Below are 24,658 nucleotides of genomic sequence, written 5' to 3'. Positions count from 1 at the left end.
GACTAGATTTTTCAGGAGCACGACTGCCTGCTGGAAGATTTCTTACACCATCTTCTGAAGCTTCTGATACTGGCCAGACACAGCATACTGGACTAGATGGATCACAGGTCTGATACAGTATGGTTATTTTTATGTTTCTATTATCCTTTTGAGACAATCCCTTTAGGTCAAGGTTGATCCATCTTGGCTTGACTTGCAATGCTGCTCCTCTCTTCTTCATCTGTTCTGTTCATAGAGGATGTCATGACTGGGTTGTCAATTCAGCACCTTCCCTGAATGGTAAACGAGCTTTCAGTTATTTTTTATTTATAATATACCATTTCCCCTCCCCAAGGTGCCTAGCATACCAAACAATATTAATTCATAATACAAGTTGCTATCATTAAAACTTCAGAAGAGAAGAACAAATTGCTGAAAGTCTAACAATGGAACACAAAGGAAGAGAAAACATGCTAAAATAGTGGTGATTCTAAACTGTGCTTGATATTTCAGAAGAAATGAGACGTGAACTTCACAAATTGTTGCAGAGTAGTGGCTATACTCTTTTCTCTCTTACTCCTTCCCCTAAATAAAGGAATTGATATTTACAAGGGGTTAAGCCCTGCAGAGTTTACTCAGGCCTGACTGCCCTGTACAGGATTTTGGCCCAAAGTTAGGCATATTCATTTTCAATTTTATTTTTATTATATCTACATTTTTGGTACATTAACAGTGGATAGCTGCAGCTCAGAGCTTTTCTGGGATAACAGAAGACCCATACCACCTTGGGAGGGAATAAATGAAGTGGAATGGGTGCTGGCTTAGAAAGAGCACAGCTCTTGCTAAAGTGTTTTCTAAATGTCTTTTCCCTCTACAAATGCCAATACCTCAGGCTGATTCATTTACAGTTTATATGCTGCATTCATTAAAATGTATTTCTTTCTTGTGTGCAAAAGGCAGAGAAATTCTCCTATACTGTGGTTATTTAATGTTTGTTAGAACACCCGAGTCCCACCAAGAACTGGGTCCCCGTTTTGCTATGTGTCACACGGACAAAAAGGTCACTGACCCAAACAGTTGGATGCTCTCTCTAATCTATCACCACAAAACACTGAGCAGGATTATTAGAGCAGTGAATGTCCTGCACTGCCCTAGTGCTGCACTGCAAAACGATTTCCCTTTTCTATTGCATGCTGCTTTCATTCACGCCTGGGTTGCACTCTGCTGCTTTTAACACTGCTCCCTTTGCCTGGCTCAAGAATTGACAGGAAGCCAAACTCGAGGGAGAAAACATCAGGCCCAGGGAGCTATTTATTAAACTTAAACATACATCAGAAAATCAGTGGTAAAAACAGAAGAGTTTTAATAAGCAAAAGGAACCCCACTTGTGCTTAGAGGATGACTCATTCATAGGTTTCTTTATGTAGAACAAATGATTTTGCTCTCTCCCTTCCCCCCATACCTTTTTGGTTTGGAATGATGATTAAAGTAGGCCTGGAATCAGGACAACTCCTCCCACTTAATGACTAGGAAGCCACTGCTGGTGTTGCTTAAATATGTTAAGACCCACGTTGCTTGGAAAAACTGATTGATTTTTTCATTGAGGGAAAAAAAAAAAAAACCTTGGGCTCCCATGTCCTCATCTAACACACACAGCATTCATGCTTGCAAAGAAAAAAAAAGTTGGGTTCTTATTTTAGGAGAGTTTATTCCATTTGTATTAAGGACAAGATCTATTAAAAATACATTAATAAACCACCCCCAACCGCAAGGTTCACGCGGTTTCCAACCAGAATATACCAGAGCCCAGGCAAACACAACGAACGGAAAGCAGAGGTCAGTGAAACTCGACATGCACAGATCCAAGCATTGACTCAGTCGGCTCCAGTGACTTGCCAGCAGCAGCTACAAAGCCTTCACAAAGCTCCTATTTCACAGCTTGTGCTGCGGAAGGATATTTCACCTTGTTTACCCTGAAACCGGCTCATTCAGTGAGAGCGTGAGGCGGGCAGGGTTGGCAGGCTCGCTTTGTGATTGATGGTGCCTCGACTCAATGAGGAGGCGGCTCGGTGTGGGGTGGGCTTCTCCTCTGAGCCAGTCTGGTGTGCGGCGGTGGGGATTGTGCAGTCAGCCTTTGCACTGGGGCACGGTGTAAATGTGCTGCTGCAGCTGCTGACATTGAGTAGTGAGACATAGAGCGAGCTAGAGAGAGAATCCCAGCCACGTAAGTAGCTATTAATACATGGTGGAGGGATGATGTCTTGCTGAAAGGGATCGGCCCGGCCATCCCTTTCTTCCCCCTTCTCCTGCCTCTAGGAAATAGATCAGATCCCTGCAGCATTGTTGAGAGTTTCTTCCCCTTTCCCCCCTGCACATTCCCCGATCCTGGAAAAAAAGAAACCATCCGGATTTTTTTTGTTTGTTTGATTTGCTTTTGTGCGTGAATTCTGTTAAAGCGCCTGCAGGCCCAGAGGGGAAACAAGCGAAAAAACCCTCGTGCAACGGAAACCTAAGACTATTGCTCTTGCCCTTGATTGCACTTTTTGTTTGATTAAAACAACAACAACAAAATCTTCCGTTGCATAATTGCGTGGATATTTGTGCACATTTGTTTTTGCAGTTCATTCTGTGAGGGGGGGGGGGGGGAAATCCAAGGCAAACCGAGGCTTTTGTGCAGGTTTTTTTTTATATATAGCTAGACGGTCTATTCTTTTGTCGGCTCTGCTGCTGCCCCTGACCGCTCTTTTAAATTAAATGCTCCCTCTATTTTTTGTTGCATTTCTGGATAGCCCTTGCTCTCAGAGTAAAGGTTCAGACGCCATCTACAGTTAAAACGGAGGCAACTGTTTTTTCCCCTCGTTTGCCGTTTATTTAAAAAACCAGAAGGAGCAAGGACAGCCCAGTCCTTTATGCAGCACGTTACTTAACCTTTTTGGGGGTTGAGCGAATTAAAAATTGTAGTGGGTGTCCAGGGCACCAGAGGCTGACACCGAATCCAACCCCTCGTCCTTTCCCCCCATCGTGTGTTCCTATCGCAGCCCGGCCGCGGGGCTGTGTTCGAAAACCGAACGTTGCACGCGTTCTCAAATTAGTTACTTTGTTGCTCTCTGAAAAAGACGAGACCCAGCAGTCAAGTGAGTCGGCTGCCGAACAAGAAACAAAAGGACCTGCGGCTAAATCCTCTCTCTCTGATCGCACGGCTCTCAGCACGCTGCTCGGAAGCTGATCCGCTTGCAAAACAATCGCTTTGATATTAGTGTGGGCCGTCGTTATTTTTGGGGGGTTCTGTTAATCCATATCACCCCCCCCCCCTTCTTAATAGCAGCACAAAGGCAGCTGCAGCTGGACTGGCCAGTGACTGATCTCCTGAACTCAGGGGTTTGGTATATAACTTTGGTTGGTGCTCTCGATACCCATGAACATACAGAGGTCAACCCCTATCACAATAGCGCGGTATGGGAGACCTCGGAATAAAAACCAGGATTTTGAAGAGCTCTCGTCTATAAGACCCACCGAGCCAAGCCAGAGTTTTAGTCCGAACCTAGGCTCCCCGAGCCCGCCGGAGACTCCTAACTTGTCGCATTGCGTTTCTTGCATCGGGAAATACTTATTGTTGGAGCCTCTTGAGGGAGACCACGTTTTCCGAGCCGTGCATCTGCACAGTGGAGAGGAGCTGGTTTGCAAGGTAACACATTTCCCCTTTATTATCTTTTTTTTTTAACCAGATCGTGTATTGATTTGTGGTTGAGCGGACAGTCAACTAATCTCGACGAGCCTGATTGTTAGATCAATTTAGAACCAGACCCCAAACGAACAGAATTAAACAGGCACCTTTGTAACTTTCCCTCTCACTCTAGACAATGGCCACGTTATAACGGTGGCCTGGAGCCAAGGCTGCCTTCTACCCAAGAGGAACTGTACTAAAGAACCAATTTTTACAATGCGTTTAAATGTTAGTTTGATCATGCTAACCTGATCTTCCCCTCTTTCTCTCTTCAAAATGGAACCCCCTGGTAATTTGAAGATACTGTCTTTATTTCTTTAGTTTGAAACAACCCTGGTTGTTGCAACTTGCAGGTTGTAGACAGTCAGCTTTGTCTGAAAAGTGATTAAAAATCCACCTTGAATTAATCTTGATGCGCTCTGAGACCCCCTCATTGAGGAGGGTGTTTGCAAATAGCATCCTCCCCCTGTTGCACAATTCAGTAAGAATAAAAGCTGCACACCTACGGCTTTTAGAAGAGCAGACAAAATACATAAACCACTCTTTGTAGATTGCCTGCTTTTCAACACCCTCCCCCATTTTCTTTTAACATTGGAAGGTGACCCATGGGAAAAGGAAACCGCATGCCTGCACCTCTACCAAGTAATGTATTTACCTTGCAGTCTGAGGGAATATTTTTCCCCTTTGTTCCTAAACTGCAATGGTTACAATTTTCATTGTCTCTGATGCACCAGACTTATGCTCATTCACTTGAGCACTAACAGTAGCAGTTTGTATGACTCAATAGCAAATTGCAACCCTACAACATGCACTTTAATGCTTGTATTGTTCCCAAAATATGTAATTATGCCATTTAGCAAGCTTTTGCAAATTTCTGGTGTTGAGCTGTCTGTCTGTGTAATGAACAGTAGACAATCATAATTATTCGAAGGTCATAACATTGGTTATTGCATACTTTTAAATTTGATTCAGAAGAAGTTATGGACTAGCTTGTATGGGGGTGTGTGGAATCTAATTACTGCTTGCATCTATTTATAAAAGATTTTGATTCAGAGGGCACTGTAATTGGACTTACCAATTATGAGTCATAAACCCTGATTTTAATGAAGATTTAATTATTTACAGTTTATCTTTGATTATTTGGGGGCAGGAGGGAGAAGTATTTTGACCTTGGAAGCTGAGTGATACTGCTTGTACAAATGCGAGTGTGATATTGCCAAAATAAATACAAGTTGAAATAGAATTTCTAGAATGAAAGCCCTGTTCCTTGCAGTAGAACAGTGCTGCACATTAGGACAGTAGCATCGTCTTATGAAATGCATGGAGTTATATCAAAACGTGCATGGCCAGTAGTAACTTCATCACTGTCCTCTATTTTTAGCAAGTTTTTTCTCCCTTAACTGCAAGCATTGCAGTGTTTCAGGGTATTTTTAGGGCAGACTGTGCAACAAAATTGCAGCTCCCCAAAGAGTGAATGTGTGTTTGTTTTTGTTTCCCATTGAGCCATATACTTTTAAGATGTTTGTTTTTATTAAAACTTGACATCATTCCATTTCCTTCATAAATGTGAGCCAGCACTTGTGATCCATATCCTGAAAATATTTAACTTGTCTTGAATCTCCAGTTTGTGATCACTCCTCAGACATTCTTAAATTTACCTTAATTAATGCATACACCCTACATACAGTAAGTAGCAAGACTCCTATTTGACAAATATCCTCCCTGCTTAGAGAGCTAAGAGTTTTATTGTCTGATATCTTGAGACAGTCTTTCACTAGCCTAGGGTGAGATAGCAGATACATGGTGATGATGCTCAGATCCATTTGGTTGTACCCACTAACTACAAAATGCCCTTTGATGTTTTTGTTTGTTTGTTTTGTTTTAAGTACTATCAACAAAGCCATATAAGCTATTGTCTTACAACAGAAAGGTACTTAATCAGTGTTCCCTCAGAGCTGTGGTTCTTTTCCTTTTTTTAAGGACACTACAATTACATAAGAATTGTGGAAATGGTATTTCAAATGAAGACAGTTAAAATACTCAGAGGGTCATGAAAGTCCTTTTTCATTTTTAATGGCAGCTACTTTTTAGTAGTTCCAACCACTTTTAATGTTGTAGTTATTGAGTTTTTGAGACCTCAGCACAGACCCAAGTGTCAGTGAGTTTCCCTCTGCAATGAATTATGCACTGGAGTTTTAGCAACAAACCCTGAGTGCTGCTCTTGTGGTTTATCATGTCACCAGAACCTCTTGATGCTGATCTTTCCTCTTATAAAATGAGTTGGGCCTGTTTGTTGTCTGCCTGTCTGAATGATTGTTGCCTGTGGTGGAGTATAGCAGCACAGGTAAAAATTGTTTTGGTCAAGTTTTCTGCCATCTTGGAATCTCTCCTGAGAAAGGAGTTTATCAAAAATATGTTTTGAAGCATTAAAAACCTTAGTTTGTTTTAGAAGCTTCTTGTAAATTGCTGTTGAACCATGTCAGGAGCTTTTAGTTTTAAAAGCTTTTAAAGCTTCAGAGGAAATGACTGGGATTGCCTCTGCGGAGGCAAACTAGGATATGAAAAACTAACATTAATGGGGGTTTGGTTTAAGGACATAACAATTTCACTCAATGCTGTTAAACTAAAACAATACAAAGAGTAGCCAATTGCATCTCTAGTGGGCCCAAATTACTGTTATGAAAGAAGCAGTACACACCAGGGTGTGTTAGACCGTAATAGTGTTTCTCTGGTGCTGGAAACACTAGCCCCTTCCTTTGTGCCCTACAGTGCATCTGGGGCAGTATAGTAGTATAACAGTATAATACACTCTTTGTCATCTATTGCTTACACTTTCTTACTGCAGAGCATTCCATTATTCACTATGGAATCGTTCCACTGCTTTAGATTTTTTAATTGATTCAAATACTGATTCATTCATAATCACTAGACTATAGTAACATTTTATATTTGGATTTCCCAGCATCCTTTATGCATTCTTACAGCCCATTCACAAGATCATTGATAACCTGCTTACTGTTAAAGGGACACTCAGCTTTCTCTTAAGAGAGACTTGTTTACATTTGCTCCAAGATTTAATTTTTACTTTTAAAAAGAAAGCTTGTGTAAAGTCTAAGACCAGTATTTCCACAATTTTTTTTCTGATGATTGAAATAAAAACATTGCAAAACTGTGAATGCAAAAGTGAAACTGACTTCACTGATTTTTCTTGTCAGAGATGAAAGTAAGAAAGAGGAAGTAAACAATATTAATGGTGACAAATTTGATTTTAAACATGAAAAATGTTAAGGCTTTAAAGAGTTAGTAAAATAGGTAAAGAGATTTGTTGGCTTTAGTTTGACAAAGCTCTCTTAAGCAAGATCTCCATTGGCTGCCTATGTTCTCTGAGATCTTAGTTGGATTTCTTCAAACAAAGGTAAACTTGATTACTTCTAAGGTCTGACATCTTTATAAATAACTATGGCCATCAACCCATAATATAGACTACAATCTGGGTTTAACCACATCCTGGGTATTCAAACCATTCACACTACTACTTTTAGAGAACCTCTGCTTAGGTTATAGCATTCCCTTCCATGTAAGGAGGTATAATCTCTGGGAGGGTTTTCCCAACACCAGGCACAAATGTACTTCTGACAATTCCACACATGGCAAGAAGAGTTGTAAAAACAATGTACATGTACAACAACAAATTTCTGTACAATGCTGAGTGCCAGGTATAAGCACAACTTTGTACCTTTATGCTGTCTTTAATCCTTGTTTTACTGTTATTGTTTTCTAGGTATTTGATGTTGGTTGCTACCAAGAGTCACTAGCTCCATGTTTTTGTCTACCAGCACACAACAGCATCAACCAAATTACTGAAATAATTCTTGGGGAGACAAAAGCGTACGTGTTCTTTGAAAGAGGCTATGGGGACATGCATTCTTTTGTTCGTACCTGCAAGAAGCTTAAAGAAGAAGAGGCAGCCAAACTGTTCTATCAAATAGCTTCCGCTGTTGCACACTGTCATGATGGTGGACTGGTATTGCGGGATCTCAAACTGCGGAAATTTATCTTTAAGGATGAAGAAAGGTAAGAATCCTTCCCATATTGGACTTGGGATTGCTGTTTGAATGGCTTAGTTTCTCTCCTCCTTGCAGTTCTACAGTCAGCAAATTCTAAGTTAAGGTTAATGGTACATTGTGTTCATTACTGTAACCCTCCATCTCTATGACTGGTGAGGACACAAACCCTGCAAATCTGGGCAGGGAGGCGTGGTAAAGGAAACGCTTTGTCTGGGACAGTTTCCCGTCTTTCCTCATGCTCTACATAATCCCATCCCATCCTTGGAGTTGGGAAGCTATATTTGAAGTGGGCCTACTTTTCCCCACCAACTGTGTGGGAACAAGTTGTATTGTTTACAGCACCTTTATCTCTGCACTGTGGAATCCCCATAGTCCTGACTGAGGGTTGGCTTCTGGAAGGAGGGGCTGGTTGCATAGTCCCTGATATCAGGGTCTCACTAACATAGAGACAGGTTGTGTACATGGGGGTGGGAGTGTGCAGAGGCCTGTGGGAGATTCCCAAAATCTGTAGGGTTTGGAGGCTAAAGTTGCTGCCCATTCTTAAGAGGGGGGGAGAAAGGAAGAGAAAGAATTGGCTTAGAGGTTAAGGCACTGCACTGGCAGGTATGTGTTCTCCTATTTGTGGCACAGACTTCCTGCATTTATATAAAAGGTTGGTTGGGGTGTGTCAGCTTTTGCATGCTCACGTGGGGCCTGATTTTCAAAGTTGCTATGCACCCACAAAGCTCCCACTGACTTCACTTAGAGTTCAGGGCCCTTGGCTCTTCAGGGCTTGGCCTTAGGAAATTCTTCGGTAGGGGGATTGAAAGTGACAAGAACCCTGGATTCTCAGCATTGTTAATACCTTTTTAAGACCAGAGGTGGTAAAGGAGAGTGCATGGCCGTGTTGCTTCCGTGTGTGTCATGTGACCATAACAAAGTTTAAACTCTTGCCTGTTCGGTGGGTGGCCCATATTAGGAACGGAGTTGTTACAATGCTGGTTTTGGAGGACTGACTTTTTCTCCCCGTCTCCTTGCTTTTGTTGTGAGCTGGTTCTGGATGTAAGTTGATGAGGGGATATCATAGCAGATTTCTGATGCTGAGTAACTGTTTTGTCATTCAGGCTCTTGAAGGTTAGAATCCTTTCCCTGTGGCTACCAGTTCCCATTAATTGTGTTCCATCATGCAGTTTGTTGGTGATTTCTCACACATCATTGAGTCCTGTTGGAGTAATGTGGAACATGGGAGAAATATTAAAATTGAAGGTGACCTTCAAAGGATTTAAAATAAAAGGTAGTGGAGGGAAGTGGCACTTTGTGCCTTTCTATACTTCTTTAGTGTACTGTTTTGAGATTGGTTTATTTATGTTTTCTTCTCTTACTTATGCCTACTTAGCTGCAGGATGACCCAAAGATGAGGGGCCACACCAAAAAGGCATAGAAGAAACACTGCTGAGAAGTGCAGCCCTCATCCCCCGCTCTGTGTGTGTGTGTGTATGTGTGTTGAGAAAGAGGGATGGTTGTTCTCTGTTTCTCTAACCTTTCAATCCTGTGATTCTGTTGGGTGCCAGCCTTTTCTGCTACTCAAGCTGCAGCAGAGCGAAATTGGCATTTTCACTGCTGTGCACAGGAGTTGAATTGCTTTCATGAAATAGGTCAGTGTCTTCTCAGTTTCATTTCTATGGCTGTTCAGGAAAGCTGTGAGTAGCAGCAGAGGCACATGAGAGATCCATCTGCAGGCTGAGTTAGACAGTGCTGCATCTGTTCAGATTTGGAAGTTTCTTCTCAACCCTGAGAAATAGAAACGTCCTCTTTTTCTGATTAGTTTCTTGCATGCTGTCAACTTAAAACTCAAAGTTAAATTTTGTAAAAACAGGCTTTTATAAAACCTAAGACATACAGAAATATTTTCCTATTTTTTTAATTCCAGTGTAAACAGTTATTTAGAAACAAATAGGTTTTCCCCATCACTGCAGTACATAAGACCTAGAACCTCCATCAGTGGGAACCTAAAGGGAAAGAGGCACTAGTGATTAACATTGTATCCAGTCTGAGATAAGTTCATAACAGAAACAGTTGGGTTTTTGCAATTGTTACTGTTAATTTTATTAATAAATATTTATATTATGATAGAACCTGGAGGCTGTTTAATAGTATAGTAAGAAAATTTACAGATGATATATTTATTTTAAGTTGGCAATGTCTCTTTTACTATATGTTAATAAAGAGTTTTGCACAGAGAATATAATATATGCTCACAACATGTGTGGTTATATATTGTAGTCAGTGGGCGTTGACCAATGGGAGCAGAGTTACTATGGAACTTTGCATTTTGGAAATCCTGCCCTATATACTTCTCAAGGTCTGACTACCTCATAAGGCCAAAGGCCTTCAGCCTTCCAAGAAGTACCGTATGTGCTATAATAGCACTGTTTGTGTTTATGAATTTATTGTTAACATTAATTGGACAGTCAAAAAGCAATCAATTAACTAAAAGAGAATGTTGCTTCTGATTTTTAAAATACTATATGCAGAGAGGTTAAAAGGCTGTTGTTAGTTATTTTTTAAGACAGCAATAAAACAATTACATTTCATTCAATTGTGACAGAGTAATTTACAAGCATTAAATATATTATAACCATTTCCCATTTGAACAAATTGAGACACTGTCAGGTGAAGCAGATTAGTGAAAGGCAGAAATAGAAGAACCAGAAACTATTTTTATTTTTCTTCATGTTCTCTGACAATCAGACAACAATCAATCATCACTTTCAGTTTGCTGCTGCTGTTTTTACTCTGTTTAAAATCTTGCAACTTCCTGGTTCACTGAAGATGTTGCAGAATGTATCATTTCCTGACATCCAAAGTACCAGGCATTTCAACAAGGCTGCTAGTGCTTGTGATGTTGCATTCTGAGAAACTTCATCACAGAAACCAGCAGCCTGCTTGGAATGCATGGAATTTGGGTGTCACAGACTGCTGCTGTCTGTGACATCTAGTCTATAATGAACCAGGAAGTAAGAGGGGGCACATTTAAAAAAAAAAAATGAAAAATTGTATGTCTGCTGGATGACTTGGGCTTCTCTTCCACCCCCACTGTTGTTTAATTAGGGTCCTTCTGCACAAGTTTCTGTTCCTAACTGTTTTCATGTTTGTTTTTGCAATTCATCTTTAATACACACACAAGCACCCCAGTTAAACTTCCCTTTAGTTGAAGACTATCTGAATTTTTATTTCTATAGAAACAAGACTGGAACAGTAGCATGTAGCCAGCACTTGAGTGGAAACTCTCCCGCCTTTTGGCTGCTTGTAGCTGAGAGCTGCAAAAGCAAGCAAATAAATAAATCAAATAAATAAATTGATAAATAAATCAACAAATAATAGTTCAAATTTGTTTAAAAAAATAAATTACAGGGTTTCTTAGTGTCTACTCTCTGCCTAATGATGTCTAGGACTATGTAACCATGTCCTGGTCTTTGAAGTTACATTAAAAACATGCATAGTTGGAACCTTTCTTGCCCAGCTCCCATTCGCTGAACCTGTATAACAACAGTAAATTAGAAAGGTGTAAGGTCTCAATCCAGCAAGCTGTACTGAGTGCCCTTAACTCACACTGATTTCAGTGGCAGTTGAGGGTGCTCAACACCTCATAGGATTGAGACCTGATTCATAGAAGATTAGGGTTGGAAGGGACCTCAGGAGGTTATTTAGTTCAACTAGGACCAACCCCGATTACATCACCCCAGCCAGGGCTTTGTCAAGCCACACCTTAAAAACCTCTAAGAATGGAGATTCCACCACTTTTCAAGGTAACCCGTTCCAGTGCTTTACCACCCTCCTAGTGAAAAAGCTTTTCATAATAACCAACCTAGACCTCCCCCACTGCAACTTGAGGCCATTGCTCCTTGTTCTGTCATCTGCCACCACTGAGAACAGCCTAGCTCCATCCTCCCTGGAACTCCCTTTCTAAATATTCTAAATCAGAGCTAGATTGGGATGGTTCATTAAGTTTCACATTCTCTCTCGTATGCACGTGCTATGCTTAAAATAAAATTTTAAAACCTCATAATCTAAAATTTCTGTTGCACTCTTATCAGGACTAAGGTCTTACAGCAGTGTTAGTTTGTCCACCTTTGAGATCCTGCGTATTTGAGCATTGTTAATTGAATTCTATGAAATGTAGAGAGATGCACTGTTGTCAGGGTAATGTTATTGTACAGCACAATAGTACTTTAGATCTTTTGCCTTTCCCGACTTTAGCTATGCAATCTAACTGTTTTATTTAATGTAAGGTTTTTTGTATTTAATTTACCCTTTTTAAATACAAATGGTCAGGGTGAAATGGACCGAGCTTAATATTGGGATTTCAGAGTTAGACTATTAAATTCACACCTCATCTCAGGAGAAGTAAAGGACCTTTAAGATGCTGCTGTGTGGGTGGAAACACTTTGTAACACTAGGTTAGAGAGCAGCTGCACATCTGTTTACATGGTGATAGCTGTGACTTTGTAATATAAAATTCAGGGCTAGATTTTCAAAACAGGTCAGCTCCTACAACTTTTTGGTGGTTTGTTTTGGCATCTAATGGGAGCTCTATTGGGTTCTGGTCACTTTTAAACATCTGGTCCTTAAATTTTAATTTTAAAAAGTTGACCACTGTAGAATACCACAGAAATTGTAGAGACATAGTAAGAGCGCAGGTTATGCAAATACTACCTTTCCCTCTTACTTACACACACATATAGATAGAGACAGGCGTTTTTTGTTACATAAATCCCCACTTTATGTATGCTCATGTCATGAGATATTTTTCTCCTACGAACTGACCTAGCAGCAGACTTGGAACCTAGGCAGAGAAAATGTGCAGTTCTCCCAGCTGTTCCTCCCCCAGTGATGTAAGGGAATGGTAGAGTATTCATTGGACTATGCTAAAAATAGCTGTGTGCCCAATATTGCTGTACATGTATTAAAGTAATTAATCAGTTTTATATAAAATATAATGGTTCCAAGAGGAGCCACACTGAAGATTTAAGAATTAAATCAGTCGGTGTATGTAGCATCTTTTTGTATTGACTTTTCTAACACAAATAACACTTCTCCTGTCAGGGAATTATTAATTTCTTTAGAGCAGTTTTAAGCCTTTAATTATATTAAAATATTAGCTGTCATAATGTTTGAAGTATAAGGACCATGCACATGAATCGTTGTTAAGAGGGAAAATTAAAATAATATTGGTATTCCCGATATTGTAATTTTTCCTTATTCTAGTAAATATGAGAAATAGAATGCAGGTGAGAGTTAATCAAAATAAATATAACTTGACACTTTGTTCTGTGGCAAGGCAACACATCCATAACAGTCCACTAATTTAGAAAGCCTGTGCTATTTATTTGATACACTGAGCAGTTTTGTTTTGTTTTCTGGATCTCCTCAGTTCTTTGGGGCTTGTGTATGCTGCTTTAAAGTAACTAGTTCTGTTCTTTGGAATCCTAGCACAGTAAAACTGGTCCCATAGAAAACTGAAGCAGAGATTCAATTTGCTGCATACTTACTGGTTATTAAGGTCAAACATTCATTGGTATAACTACATGGCTTGGGGTATGAAAAATTGACAACTCTGCCTACAATGCAGTTATGCCAAACTACACTGGTGTAGACAGTACTATGTTGACAGGACGGCTTCTCCAGTCAACATAGCTACCTCCTCTCCTGGAGGTGGGTTAACTATGCTGATGGGAGAACCTCTTCCAATGGTGTAGTAGCATTTTCACTGAAGCATTTTAAGTGACTACTTCTCTTATTTTGGGCAGTGCTCTTCCCCTCCCTGCACACACTCCTATCAAATTGTATTGCAGTCAACTGATCGAATTTTGGTATTAGTAACCTTTAACCTTGTTTGAAACACACATTGAACAAACAAGCTTTCTAGGAGTTAGGGAAACTGTTTGAAGACCTTTCAGTTGTAGCAATGGAAATTGTGTAAACACAGCTTTTTTAAAATATAGAGACTAAAAGATGCACAAAGATAGGTTTCTTTTGTAGGCTGTGATAGGCTCTGATAACCTGAACTGAGAGGAAAGGTGAAGCATTAAATAGTGTAATGAACTGTGGAGGGTCTAAGCATATATCAAATTTCAACCCAGAAACTGAGGCTTTTTCTAATTATTTTGCCTTTGACAGCGTGTGGGAAGGCTGGATTGTGTCTTCCCAGGCAGTAAATCTCATTCATCAAACTTCAAATAAAAAAACCAGAACAGTTATGCAACTTCTGTCAGCAGCCAGGTTCATACTCCCTTTACTCTGTCTCATTTGATTGCTAAACCTCCTTTTTGACCCAAACATTTCCAGGAATAATATACGTTGAATTTTCTGTTTAAACAATGCCTTTTTGGCAGAGCCCATGAAACAAACAACAAACCTTATGCTTCACAAAGTCCCTGTGAAGTAGATATATATTTTCCCCATTTTATAGAGAGGCATGTGCAGTCATGGCAGTTAAGTAACTTGGCCAAGGTCATAAATGAGGGAGTAGCAGAAGCTGGAATAGAAACCAGCGGTCCTTTCTGCTGTTCTAATCACAGTACTGAAGCATTGGTTTCTGGGAGTGAATGGGAGTTTCAAATTGACCAGATAGTGATTAGACAAGACTGGATCCTCTAACAGAAATTAAAGACCATGCGTTGTGGAAACCCTACATCTGCACAACCCCACCTACCTGGAAGACGTTTGCCTCTTCCTCCCTCCCACTTCCTGAGACTTAAAAGGGTACTCCCATCTCCATAGCTATTTACCTCTTTCTCTGAGGGGTTGGCTACTCTTTAGTGCCTAGGTACGTCCACACACTGCTGTGCTTGAAGCACATAGACTGAATGAAATGTCATTTATGAGAACTCTCCTGTGATTGGCATTCTTCTTCTGGGGTGTTTCAGGCAAGTGGAGTGCACCATGTTCCCTGAGAGGGCTGCACTCCCTCACTTTGTGCTCAGGTGGTAACATTGCTCAGCAAATTCCTCAGTGAACTGTGTAATTCTGGCCATTGCTCAGCGTTTTGTTTTGAAATCAAACCAGTCACATTCTAGTAACATTGCTGGCTTTCTGCAGGGTTTTTGTTGACAGTGGTAACTAATTTCCCCCCTTCTCCCATAGTCTGCAAGTTTTGCTTACTGGACATTTGTTTCACTTTCCAAAATAAATATTTGACCAATATGTATGGCCTGTGTTTTCAGAAGTGAGGAGTGTTTTTGGTTGTCCAGCTTCGTTGAGATACCTGAAAGGCGCTTGATTTTCACGGAGAAAAGTGGGCAGTGGCACAGCACTCTGCCTTTTGTGACATCGAGCTTCTGTTTAAAGTGTCTCAAGTTGAGCACCCAAAATCTTGCCATTTTCCAAAACTTAGACCGTTTTACATAGATCCAGTTTTGCTCAGTGTAAGTTGTGGGTGCTTGGCACCTCTGATTAGATCAATGGTTGCTTATTTAGTGTGTCTCCTGAGGTACCAGAGTCAATAAACTGGGGTTAGTTTTTGTGTTCTTGGTCTGCAGCTATCTTAAATAATGCTGTCTTCTTTTCTGCCATTCCTGGTGTAAAAAGCTGTGGAGGACATAGTGCGTACAGGTGCATAGAGTTGAAAGTGGAGCCTTTTAAAACCATTGACCTTTAATGCGACCTAAGGAAGATAAAAGTGAGTTCAGGTAGCCACCTGACACCAGATGCTTATCAAATAATAAAATCCTTGTGGTCCTATAACCAAGTCCTACCCCTCATTGAAAAAAATTGAGATCTTCAGTCAGAAAAGTACAGAACTAGAACTACATTCTCCTTAGGGAAGGTCTTGTGTCCTAAAGCTGTAAGATCACTGACTCATTCATTATAAGGTACTCCTACTGCAGCATGCATTTACAGACAGTACATTTGCATGGGATTCTGTGCAGATGTTGTACAAACAAGATAGCGGGGCTGTTTCATCCCTACTGTTTGTCCTGCACAGAGGGTGATCTAAGGGCTGGATTCTCAGTTGATGTGAGCTCAATTGAAGTCTGGAGCTGTGCCACTTTACACCAACTGAGGGTCTGGCCCTACATTTCTAAGCCATGCTCATTGGCCTGGAGTCTGAGTAACTGGGCTGAAGTTTGTACTTGCAGAGTTCCCAAGGTAATCTTCTAGGGATGGTGGGGGAATCTGCACAGTTTCCATCACTGCATGGTAGTGGTGGTGGGAGAATCTTTCCGTCCCTTTGGCAACAAGACTCCTCCAAAGCTGTGCTGTCTGAGCTCCCGGCCCCTTTGCCACTTGCCCTTGGAAACACATGCAGCCATTTAACAGTGCCAAGGATGAAAACAGGTCCGTTCATTCTGATGGTGTCGGTGCGAGTTTACGTGCTGTAGTCTGAGCGATTGGTGTGGGGTCAGGCCAGTGGAGAGCTGCCAGCCCGTCCCCTGCACTGTGGAGCCTAATCTCTACCAAAAGGGTTCTGCGACGGGGGAGAGAGGGAAGGAGGATTAATGCCGAGGATGCAGCATTTCCCCTTCTATACTCCGTTGCTAAGCTGTTTAGGGGGGAGGGAGAAGGTTGTTCCCTTTGCTTTTGGTGCATGAATTTGAATTCAGTTACGATGTGCTCACTTTAGCAAATGTCAGGATTTAATAGTGTTTGTATATAAAGAAGACGTTCACTTCAAATTGCTGGCATGGTTTGTTTAGAAGAGGTTCTTTTCTCTTATTTACAATAGTCAATTAGCTCCTGAGAAAAATGAGCAGTATCAGCTTTTTCCTCATGAATCTGATGGCACAGTCAGTTCATGCTTGATTTTCATCTTTATAGTGAGGTGCTTCTGAATTACCCTAATGGGACTTGATTTTTGGCTATGTGGGAGCAATTCCTGATCCTGCCTGGGGAGTCACAGTCCCTGGAGAGGGGAAAGAGTGTGACTCCACGACTGTATCTCTGCCAGGCCTGTGAGAGCCAAAGGAAATGTCATCCTGTCCTCAGCCAAAATGATGTTGCCTATGACCTGTGGTCATGTGGATGTCGTGTGTGTGTGGCTTAACCTAGGAAGGAGTCTTAAGATGAAGGGGAGGATCTTTTCTCCTCCCCACAAACTACCATGTGACATTGGTTTGCTCTCTGGTGCATTACCATAGAGATGTAATCAGAGGACAATAGAAATTGCTTTCTGACCTCTTGGAGCATAGGGCTCCCAACATAGTCCCAACAATGTTTGACTAGCAAGTGGATAATGTACCTGTCAAGTTAGAAGTGAGAGTAGTTTCTTGACTCTTTCTCAGAAGCAGCGGGTATTGGCTACTATCCATTTGATGATTATGGACTGAGGGGACCTCTGATCCAGTATTGCAGTCCCTATGTTCCTAAAATGTTAACACTAGGCTCAGCTGCTTCAACTGAGAAGTCAGTTTCAGTATATGCTGAAATATAAGAAACAGCTGCTGTAGGAATCACCCTCCTTTCAAGCATGGTCTTCCTAAGTATAGAGCATTGATTCAGGGCACCTCAGAAATGCTCAAATTTTCATTCACAGTGTGTCTGTTGAATGTTCAGTTTTTTTCCTGAGTGGTAAGAATGAGCTTTGAGGCCTCTGAATAATTCCACTGATTCTAGTTCTGGAAATCGTTTAATGTTTGGAGAACATTAGTGAAGCTGAAATGTGATTGCAGAGTTTTTGTGGTCCTGGCTTCTATGTTAAAAGGCAGCATAGTAATTTGTCAGTAATCCCCAAACTCTGCAGGGAGGAATAATGTGAATCACTGTGAAAAAGTGTAGGCTGTATGATAACAAAGCTGTCTGCCAGGAACTGATGCCAACTCAGGAGGTTACATTGAAGAATCTTCTAGAAGGTTTAATTGATCAGGTTTTGTTACATTACTGAAGAGCAAAGTCTGAATGCAGTCAAGTAATGAATGGCATATTGATAAGAAATTCAGAGTGGTATTGTTTTTCATGGGTTTCCCTGACGGTTTCTATGGGGACAAAGACGCATTTCCCGTCTGAGTACCACTGCTGCCCTCTGATTGCACTTCTGTGGTTTCATTCACCAGTAATGGGAAAGCATTCATAGGCAGAATAGCTTCCCCTTTTTAAATAGCCTTGATTCAGGGCTGTATTTTTTTTAATGCATTAGGCTAATGTAGTGTTTTATCAATGATCTGATAGATGCATAATGCTCTTTTTCCAACTGCTTACTCAGTCTCCGCATTAAAACTTGAAATTATGTGTACTGTAATTATTCAGGCCTTGACAAAAGTCTTTGTTGCACTACAGTATATGTATAAAGTGACTGTCATCTGGCTTTGGCATTTGTGTACATCTGAACTTTAGCAATTAATTTTGCATCAGCCATTCCTACAGTAATGTTTAAACACTGCTTCCACTTCTATCATTAGTGTATTTATTGGGAGAAAAGGAGGATTTTAACTGTGAAATTAATTTTTAATTTCCTTCTATTCCAAAATGGTAACAGCACAATGTGAAGAGTTGCAAAACTGATCATGAACTGATTTTAAAATACTTGGTTTGAGAGTCTCTCTTGCCTGTTAAGAATCAAATTTCGGCTTGTCTATTTACTCTGAAACTGGATGACTTTCCCACTCTTTATGCAGAAACCTACATTTTCAGGAATGACTGGACACCCAAAAATTGCTAATGTGTCTCGCCTTAAAAGGGAGAGTGCTCAGGCCTTCTGAAAATCAGGTCCCTTTAAGATGTTTTAAGTTCGACATCCAAATTTGAGGCATCCAGAATCTCTTTACACTTCTGAAAATGTAGGCCAGAATATCTTTCTGCATTGCTTTAGGGAGGTTAGGTTTCTCTCTTTTTTTTTTTTCTTCTTTTTTTCCTCTTCACTGAATTCACTGAACGTGAGTCTTGGCATCTAAAGCTTTTGGAAATACCTGCATGTGTTCTGTACCTAAGAGCATAGACCAGAGGTGGCCAAACTTACTGACCCCCCCCAAACACTCCCCTTCCCGCTGAGCAGAATCCTCTAGCCCCACCACCCTGCCACAGGCCAGAAGCTCTGCGATCCCCACCCCAGTCCGGTAGGTGGAGAATGGGGACTCTGCGAGCTGCACTTTAATTGTAAAAGAGCCACATGCAGCTCACGAGACACAGTTTGGCCACCCCTGGTATAGACAGCTTTATCATAGGATTGGATTCCTCATGCCTTTAATGTTCTACTCCAGTAGGTGAAAAATTTCATTATTGTAAATATATGCTAGTATTAGTGACCTTCTACAAAGCAGCCTGGCTAAATAAAAGGTCCAAGTAGTTCATGGTATGTAAATAGGTACTAATTGATATTCAGCACACCTGATGTGTAAGAGCTTAAGAAAGCAAGCTATTAGTTTATACAAAGTGAAATTGAAATGTACTAGCTTGCATGTTCAGTGATCACCTTCACTGGAACATTGCCTCCAGCGAGGCCACCATTTTCTTGCTTTAACTATAAATAATAAAAGTGTGTGTGTATTTGTGTGTGTGTAATATATACATAAAAATCAGGGGTGTCTGTTTTTGTGTTTCCTCAAGCCCACTCTGCTTAGCAAGGATGAAAACATGGCTGGCTGACTGCTTCATTCAGTCACAGATTACGATGGAGCAAGCAGATAATGGCCAGATGGAGCTGCTGTTCAATTTACTGGCTTAACAATTTAGTGAAACCTGCTATAGCATGCATATAGGGCTTGAGCCTGTAGTGCAGGGCACCTTGCATAAGACTCAAGGTCATAGTAGTGTTTTCCAGCATGTTTATGCATTGCTTGCATTTATAACAAAGGAAGCCTCTTTTCTCATTGGAGACCTTTTGCAGTCAGATATTTTTGAAGGGACAGGAGCAATCTTTCTGGTCCCACTGTGGGTTAGTTTTGTACTGCAGCACTCAGTCACAAGAACATTAAGGCTCAGGAATTCAGATAACTTGGTTTTAAAAATAAAAACAACAAAAATACTCACTGTTTTTTCCTTTTTTTAATCCTTAGCTCTGGCAACTATTGGAAATGAAAAGTAGGATAAGGGAATAAATACCATCTGAGTGTCAACAACACAGGGAAATGCGTAGGGGTGTGTGTGTGTTGGATTCCCTCCCACAAATTGTTTATAAATAGAATATTCCTCTCCAGCCTTGGGGAGTGTGTGTGTGTGTTAGTTAACAAAGGTGAGCTAATGGTTTGCTGCCTGGCAGTTCAGTGACTTACAGAGGTGCACATCTGAGTACCTCTTGGTGGAAAATTGGTGAGGGGCTGAAGAAATGGGATCACCGCTCTTGTCTCTGCCTTCAGTTTCACATTGCCCTCTGCTTCCCTCTCCCCTTCTTTGTCCTTTTCTCACTTCTGTCTCATCTTCCCTCCTTTTCTATTCTCCTATCTATATACAGGAATAAGTGGTTGTTTAGGATTGCAGAGCAATTCCTACCAGCATGTCTAGTGAGCTTCCTCTTCAGCCCTTGTGTGTGTAAAGAACTTCTGAGCTCGTTGTAGAAGGAAATTGACTGTGATCTCGTAACTGTAGTTAGTTTTTTTCCTTGCAGTTAGCTTCCTGGGTGAAGTATAAGTGCAGGAGAGTATTGGGTGCACTAAAGGTTGGTTGCCTATCATTGCCAAGAGACGTGCCTATAGGCTGGCAATGGGTAGGTAATCAGGAAGCTGGTGTGTGGCACACAGCCCATCACCATGCACTTGAGGAGAAGACATTGGTCTATTTAGTCATAGAATGAGTTGTCTTTATGTACTGTGCTTGGGAGCCAGGAAATCTGAATTAGGTATTTATGACTTCCTTATCCAAGGCATGTTGCCAAAAGGGCTTTCACCTCAACTAGTAAATGTCTCTAGACGTTGAAAAGGTCTGAAGTGTGGTTGGAGAGCATATAGAGCAGTCTGGGCTTGTAGTATTTTTTAGCAAAATGCCCTTGTTGGTTCTACACATCTAACACTGAACTGCCCTGGATCCAGTTCTAAAGCCAAAGTGGGTTTGGCTTGCCTTTAACTACTCAAGCCCAAGCAAAGTTGTTTTCAGTAAACATTTAAGAAATAGGACTCCCCTTTTGTGTCCTAATACTGATTAAACAAGATGCTTTCTAATGAGGAGCTGTGGCCTGCAGTCTGTTCACAGCCGCACCAGTGCATTTATGGTTTTGGAATGCTATCTCGTCCAGGGCTGCTCTGGTCCAGGAGCTTAACGTGAATACAGCACAGACAGCAATGATGAAACGAGAATGGGACCATATTAGCCAATGTTGGGTTATGGTTCCTGATGTGAATTCTTTACATTGAACACTCTGTCTCTTAAAAGAACACCCTGATTAATGTTCCAGAGGGGTAGCTGTGTTAGTCTGTATACAGCAAAAACAATGAGAGTCCTGTAGCATCTTAAAGACTAACAAATTTCTGTGGGCATAAGCTTTTGTGGGCTGCAGTCCACTTCGTCAGATGCGTCTGAAAGCTTATGCCTGCAGAAATTTGTTAGTCTTCAAGATGCTACAGGACTCTGGTTTTTCCTGATAAATGTCACACTTCTATTCCATTCAGGTAAACAGGATTCCAATGTGCATGCATTACACAAAACCTCTTCCTAAAATACGTGTCATTACTGGCAAATAAAATCCATACACTAAAGGGTAACTAGTGTCAGTATCTTCAGTGAAAAAGGGATCTTAACTTTAAATGCTATATAGATACGTTTGGCTAGAATTAAAAGTCAGACTGTACTAATATAGTAGTATAACAAGGAAGCTTGGAGTCATTTTTCACTTGAGTTTGATATAAAAGAAGAGAACTCGCCACTGCAGAGATTATTCTTGCATTGCACTAACGACTGCATGACACTTCAGACATGAGGAGCTTCCAATCTAGATGTGCCTTTTCAATGGTCATGCTGAAAATTATTTTTTGTTAACCCGTCCATCACAAAGAACTGTACTGTGTTATTTCTCTTGATTTCCCATGAGCAGAGCAGGCTTGTTTTAATCTGTTAAATTCCATTTTAATATGCCTAGCTGATCTGATGCCATTTAAAAGAATGTTAGTAAAGACTTAAATTTTATTTGTATAGCTCATTTTTCTTGTATTGTGTGTTGGGGTTGAAGAAAAAAATATTCTGTTTGTATGACAATTTAGGGCCAGATTGTCACCTCATTATTCCAGTTGATTTCAGTGGGTCTAGTCACGTGAGTGACTGCTCAGCAATAGGAATAAAGGAGTCACACTATAGCCCTTAGCTGGGTTGTACCTTTGTGGTCTGTGTGAGGAAAAGGCTATGTTATCCTGCAAATAGATTATTACTGTACCAGCTGCCTCTTGATTCTGAGCTTTATCCCCTTTCAGCTGTTACTTCAAACTCCCCTTCACCAAACACAAGACTGTAAATCCTCCATCTGAAAAGTGTAGTCTGTTCTATTTGCAATAAAGAATTCTTTCTGGTTTTCATAAACTAGGAGCTATCTCCTGACTTTCAATGAACTGGGTAATTTCCCTCTGTAAACAAACCACCCTAACCTGCATAATCACCTTTACCTGCAGAATCAATGCCAAAAGAATAATCTAAAATGCACCCACATCCCTGTTTTTGTTTGTTATAATCTTAGTAAATGGCAATGAAAGACTCCACCATACTCCTTTAGCAAGAGCTCTGGAATGACTTCCCATGTATGTTCTACTGTGGTTAACTGAAGTCTTGTTACCAAAAGGTGTAGGCACATATGATTGGGGTCATATTTATTCTCTTCATGAAATCAAATATCTGAGTGGGAGTGAAAAGACAATGCACATATTACTATAAATAAAGGAAATCTTAGACTAGGAATGGGGATTCCAAACTGATCCACCTTTTACGATTATTGAGTTTTCTGATGTATTATCATAACAATGTGATTGCAATAGTCTGGAATTCATCAGTGGGTTTAATGGTTGCCTCTATTTTCTTGCCCTACAGGACTAGAGTAAAATTGGAAAGTCTAGAAGATGCTTATATTTTACGAGGAAATGATGACTCTCTATCTGATAAGCATGGATGCCCGGCCTATGTGAGTCCAGAGATCTTGAACACAAATGGCAGCTACTCTGGCAAGGCAGCAGATGTATGGAGTCTAGGTGTCATGCTTTACACAATGTTGGTTGGACGCTATCCTTTCCATGACATTGAGCCTAGTTCTCTCTTCAGCAAGATCCGTCGTGGGCAGTTTAACATTCCAGAGACTCTATCCCCCAAGGCAAAATGCCTTATACGTAGCATACTGCGCCGGGAGCCATCGGAAAGGCTGACTTCACAAGAAATTCTGGACCATCCCTGGTTTTCTACAGATTTTAATGTATCGAATTCAGGATATGGTGCTAAGGAAGTATCAGATCAGCTGGTGCCTGATGTCAACATGGAAGAAGATTTGGACCCATTCTTTAACTGAGCACAAAGACAAATGTTCAGAAGGTACAATGACCTAGAGATGGACACATGAAGGAGTCCTTCCTGACCGTGTTAAATCACATCCTGCATCAGCCTAGCTTGGTAGCAAAAGACACTTGGAGTTCCTTGGTTTGAGAAGGAATCTCCACAGGAGCTAATACAACAAATGTAGCATGGGGACAGATTGTGGGGGGAGGGGGCCTTGCTATCAGGTTAGATTGATTTGGAAGGGGGGAGGGGGGGAGGCAGCATGGAGCAATTGTAGCTTCTCACGTTTTGGAGCCAAGGAGACTGCACATGCCAGTTCTGGTGCAGCTGTATCACTCCTGTTTCTGTTTCATTAAAATAGTTGCAGTTCACAACAAGTAGAGAAACTTTTTGCCTCAACACGTATCTTGGCATCGCACTGTTAAATATGTAACTTCAGCCATTATTCAGGGAAAGTACAATTGGCTAGTTTTTTTTTTTAATCTGATGTCTAATAGATAACGGGATTCATTTAAAAAAAAATTAAATGCACATAGATGGACGTGAAAAGTGGGTGCTAAAAAAACAAACAAAAGTTCAGTTCATGTCTCTTGATAGCTAATTTCAACTCATATTTCTTCTAAATAAACTACTTAATATTCTTGTCAGGAAATGACATTTTAATGCTTTGTTCCCTCAAGGGGAAGTAACTGTCATTTAACAAGCTGTTCTGTTTTGTGTCAAATGGTTTGTTGCAGGAAGCTATTATAACTCAAACTTCCAGATGCATTACTGCTATAATAGTAAAAGAAGAAAAGAAAACCTATATAATTTTTTTTAAAGGGTTTGAAATACTGACTGCCATGTTTGCCATGCTGCATGTATATGACTGTAGAGGGCAGAAAGCCCTTGCACCATTTCTTGATTTCAGAACCAACCTTTTGTTTAACTGACAGGCCCACATGTAAATAGAGGGCTCTTTATTATTGAAGAAAAACATTAACATTTTTCTTTTGAATTCCTCTCATCTGGGAAGGCAACTGTTGCTTTTTTGTCATTGTTATGCCCTGAATAAGAAATAAAAGGGTATTAATAAGCTGAACATTATTATAATATGGATACTTCTCCTGAAACATACGCAGTAATATGCACCTTTTGTATTGTCAAGACTTACTCTATTTATTGAAGAAAATGTCACAGTAGTGATGTATTAAGCCAGTACTTCAATTACGGGTTGACTTGGGATGACATGTTACATGCTGTAGTTAACACATTTCTGTTCTGTTCAGGCATTTCTGTCCCTGAATAACTTCTTCTTTAGCTTTTTTTTCTAGATAGCTTTATTTGATTTAGACTGGCAAATTTTTAATTACTGCTTTTATATTGCTGTATGATATTGAAATCTCTTGGCATAAATATTTGTGTTTCCAGTACCTCAGTTGTTCTGATATTACTGCCTGTATATGTTTTGTGAAGTGGTCATGTTTTTTGGGTAGGTACATGTGGACTCTGTAGTATGTAAATGTTACTTGAATTT

At 40.6% G+C, this 24,658-nt stretch overlaps 1 protein-coding gene across 2 annotated transcripts; it reads left to right on the top strand.

Annotated features, from left to right (window-relative positions):
* The first annotated feature begins 2,060 nt into the window (after positions 1-2,060).
* TRIB2 (tribbles pseudokinase 2) lies at positions 2,061-23,341 on the top strand. 2 transcript variants are annotated; one of them, XM_067544750.1, is made up of 4 exons: positions 2,061-2,203; positions 3,096-3,664; positions 7,485-7,777; positions 22,687-23,341. In XM_067544750.1, exons 2-4 carry the CDS (start codon positions 3,395-3,397, stop codon positions 23,153-23,155), a joined length of 1,032 nt encoding a protein of 343 aa, XP_067400851.1. In that variant the 5' UTR covers positions 2,061-2,203; positions 3,096-3,394; the 3' UTR covers positions 23,156-23,341. The 2 variants fall into 2 exon arrangements, with proteins under 2 accessions (XP_067400851.1, XP_067400850.1); XM_067544749.1 differs by having other exon boundaries at positions 2,061-3,664.
* The last annotated feature ends 1,317 nt before the right edge of the window (positions 23,342-24,658 follow it).

This window comes from Emydura macquarii, unplaced genomic scaffold, assembly GCF_026122565.2.
Source record: "Emydura macquarii macquarii isolate MOO-44397 ecotype Brisbane River unplaced genomic scaffold, CSIRO-AGI_Emac_v2 contig_1027, whole genome shotgun sequence".
Taxonomy (NCBI): domain Eukaryota; kingdom Metazoa; phylum Chordata; order Testudines; family Chelidae; genus Emydura; species Emydura macquarii.
Note: the sequence above shows the minus strand (reverse complement) of the source record. Positions and strands in the feature narration are given on the sequence as shown.

Coding starts and splice junctions, on each gene's coding strand:
- TRIB2 (XM_067544750.1), top strand. CDS start 3,395: ATGAACATACAGAGGTCAACCCCTATCACAATAGCGCGGTATGGGAGA. Junction 3,665..7,484: donor GAGAGGAGCTGGTTTGCAAG/GTAACACATTTC, acceptor ATTGTTTTCTAG/GTATTTGATGTTGGTTGCTA. Junction 7,778..22,686: donor ATCTTTAAGGATGAAGAAAG/GTAAGAATCCTT, acceptor CTTGCCCTACAG/GACTAGAGTAAAATTGGAAA.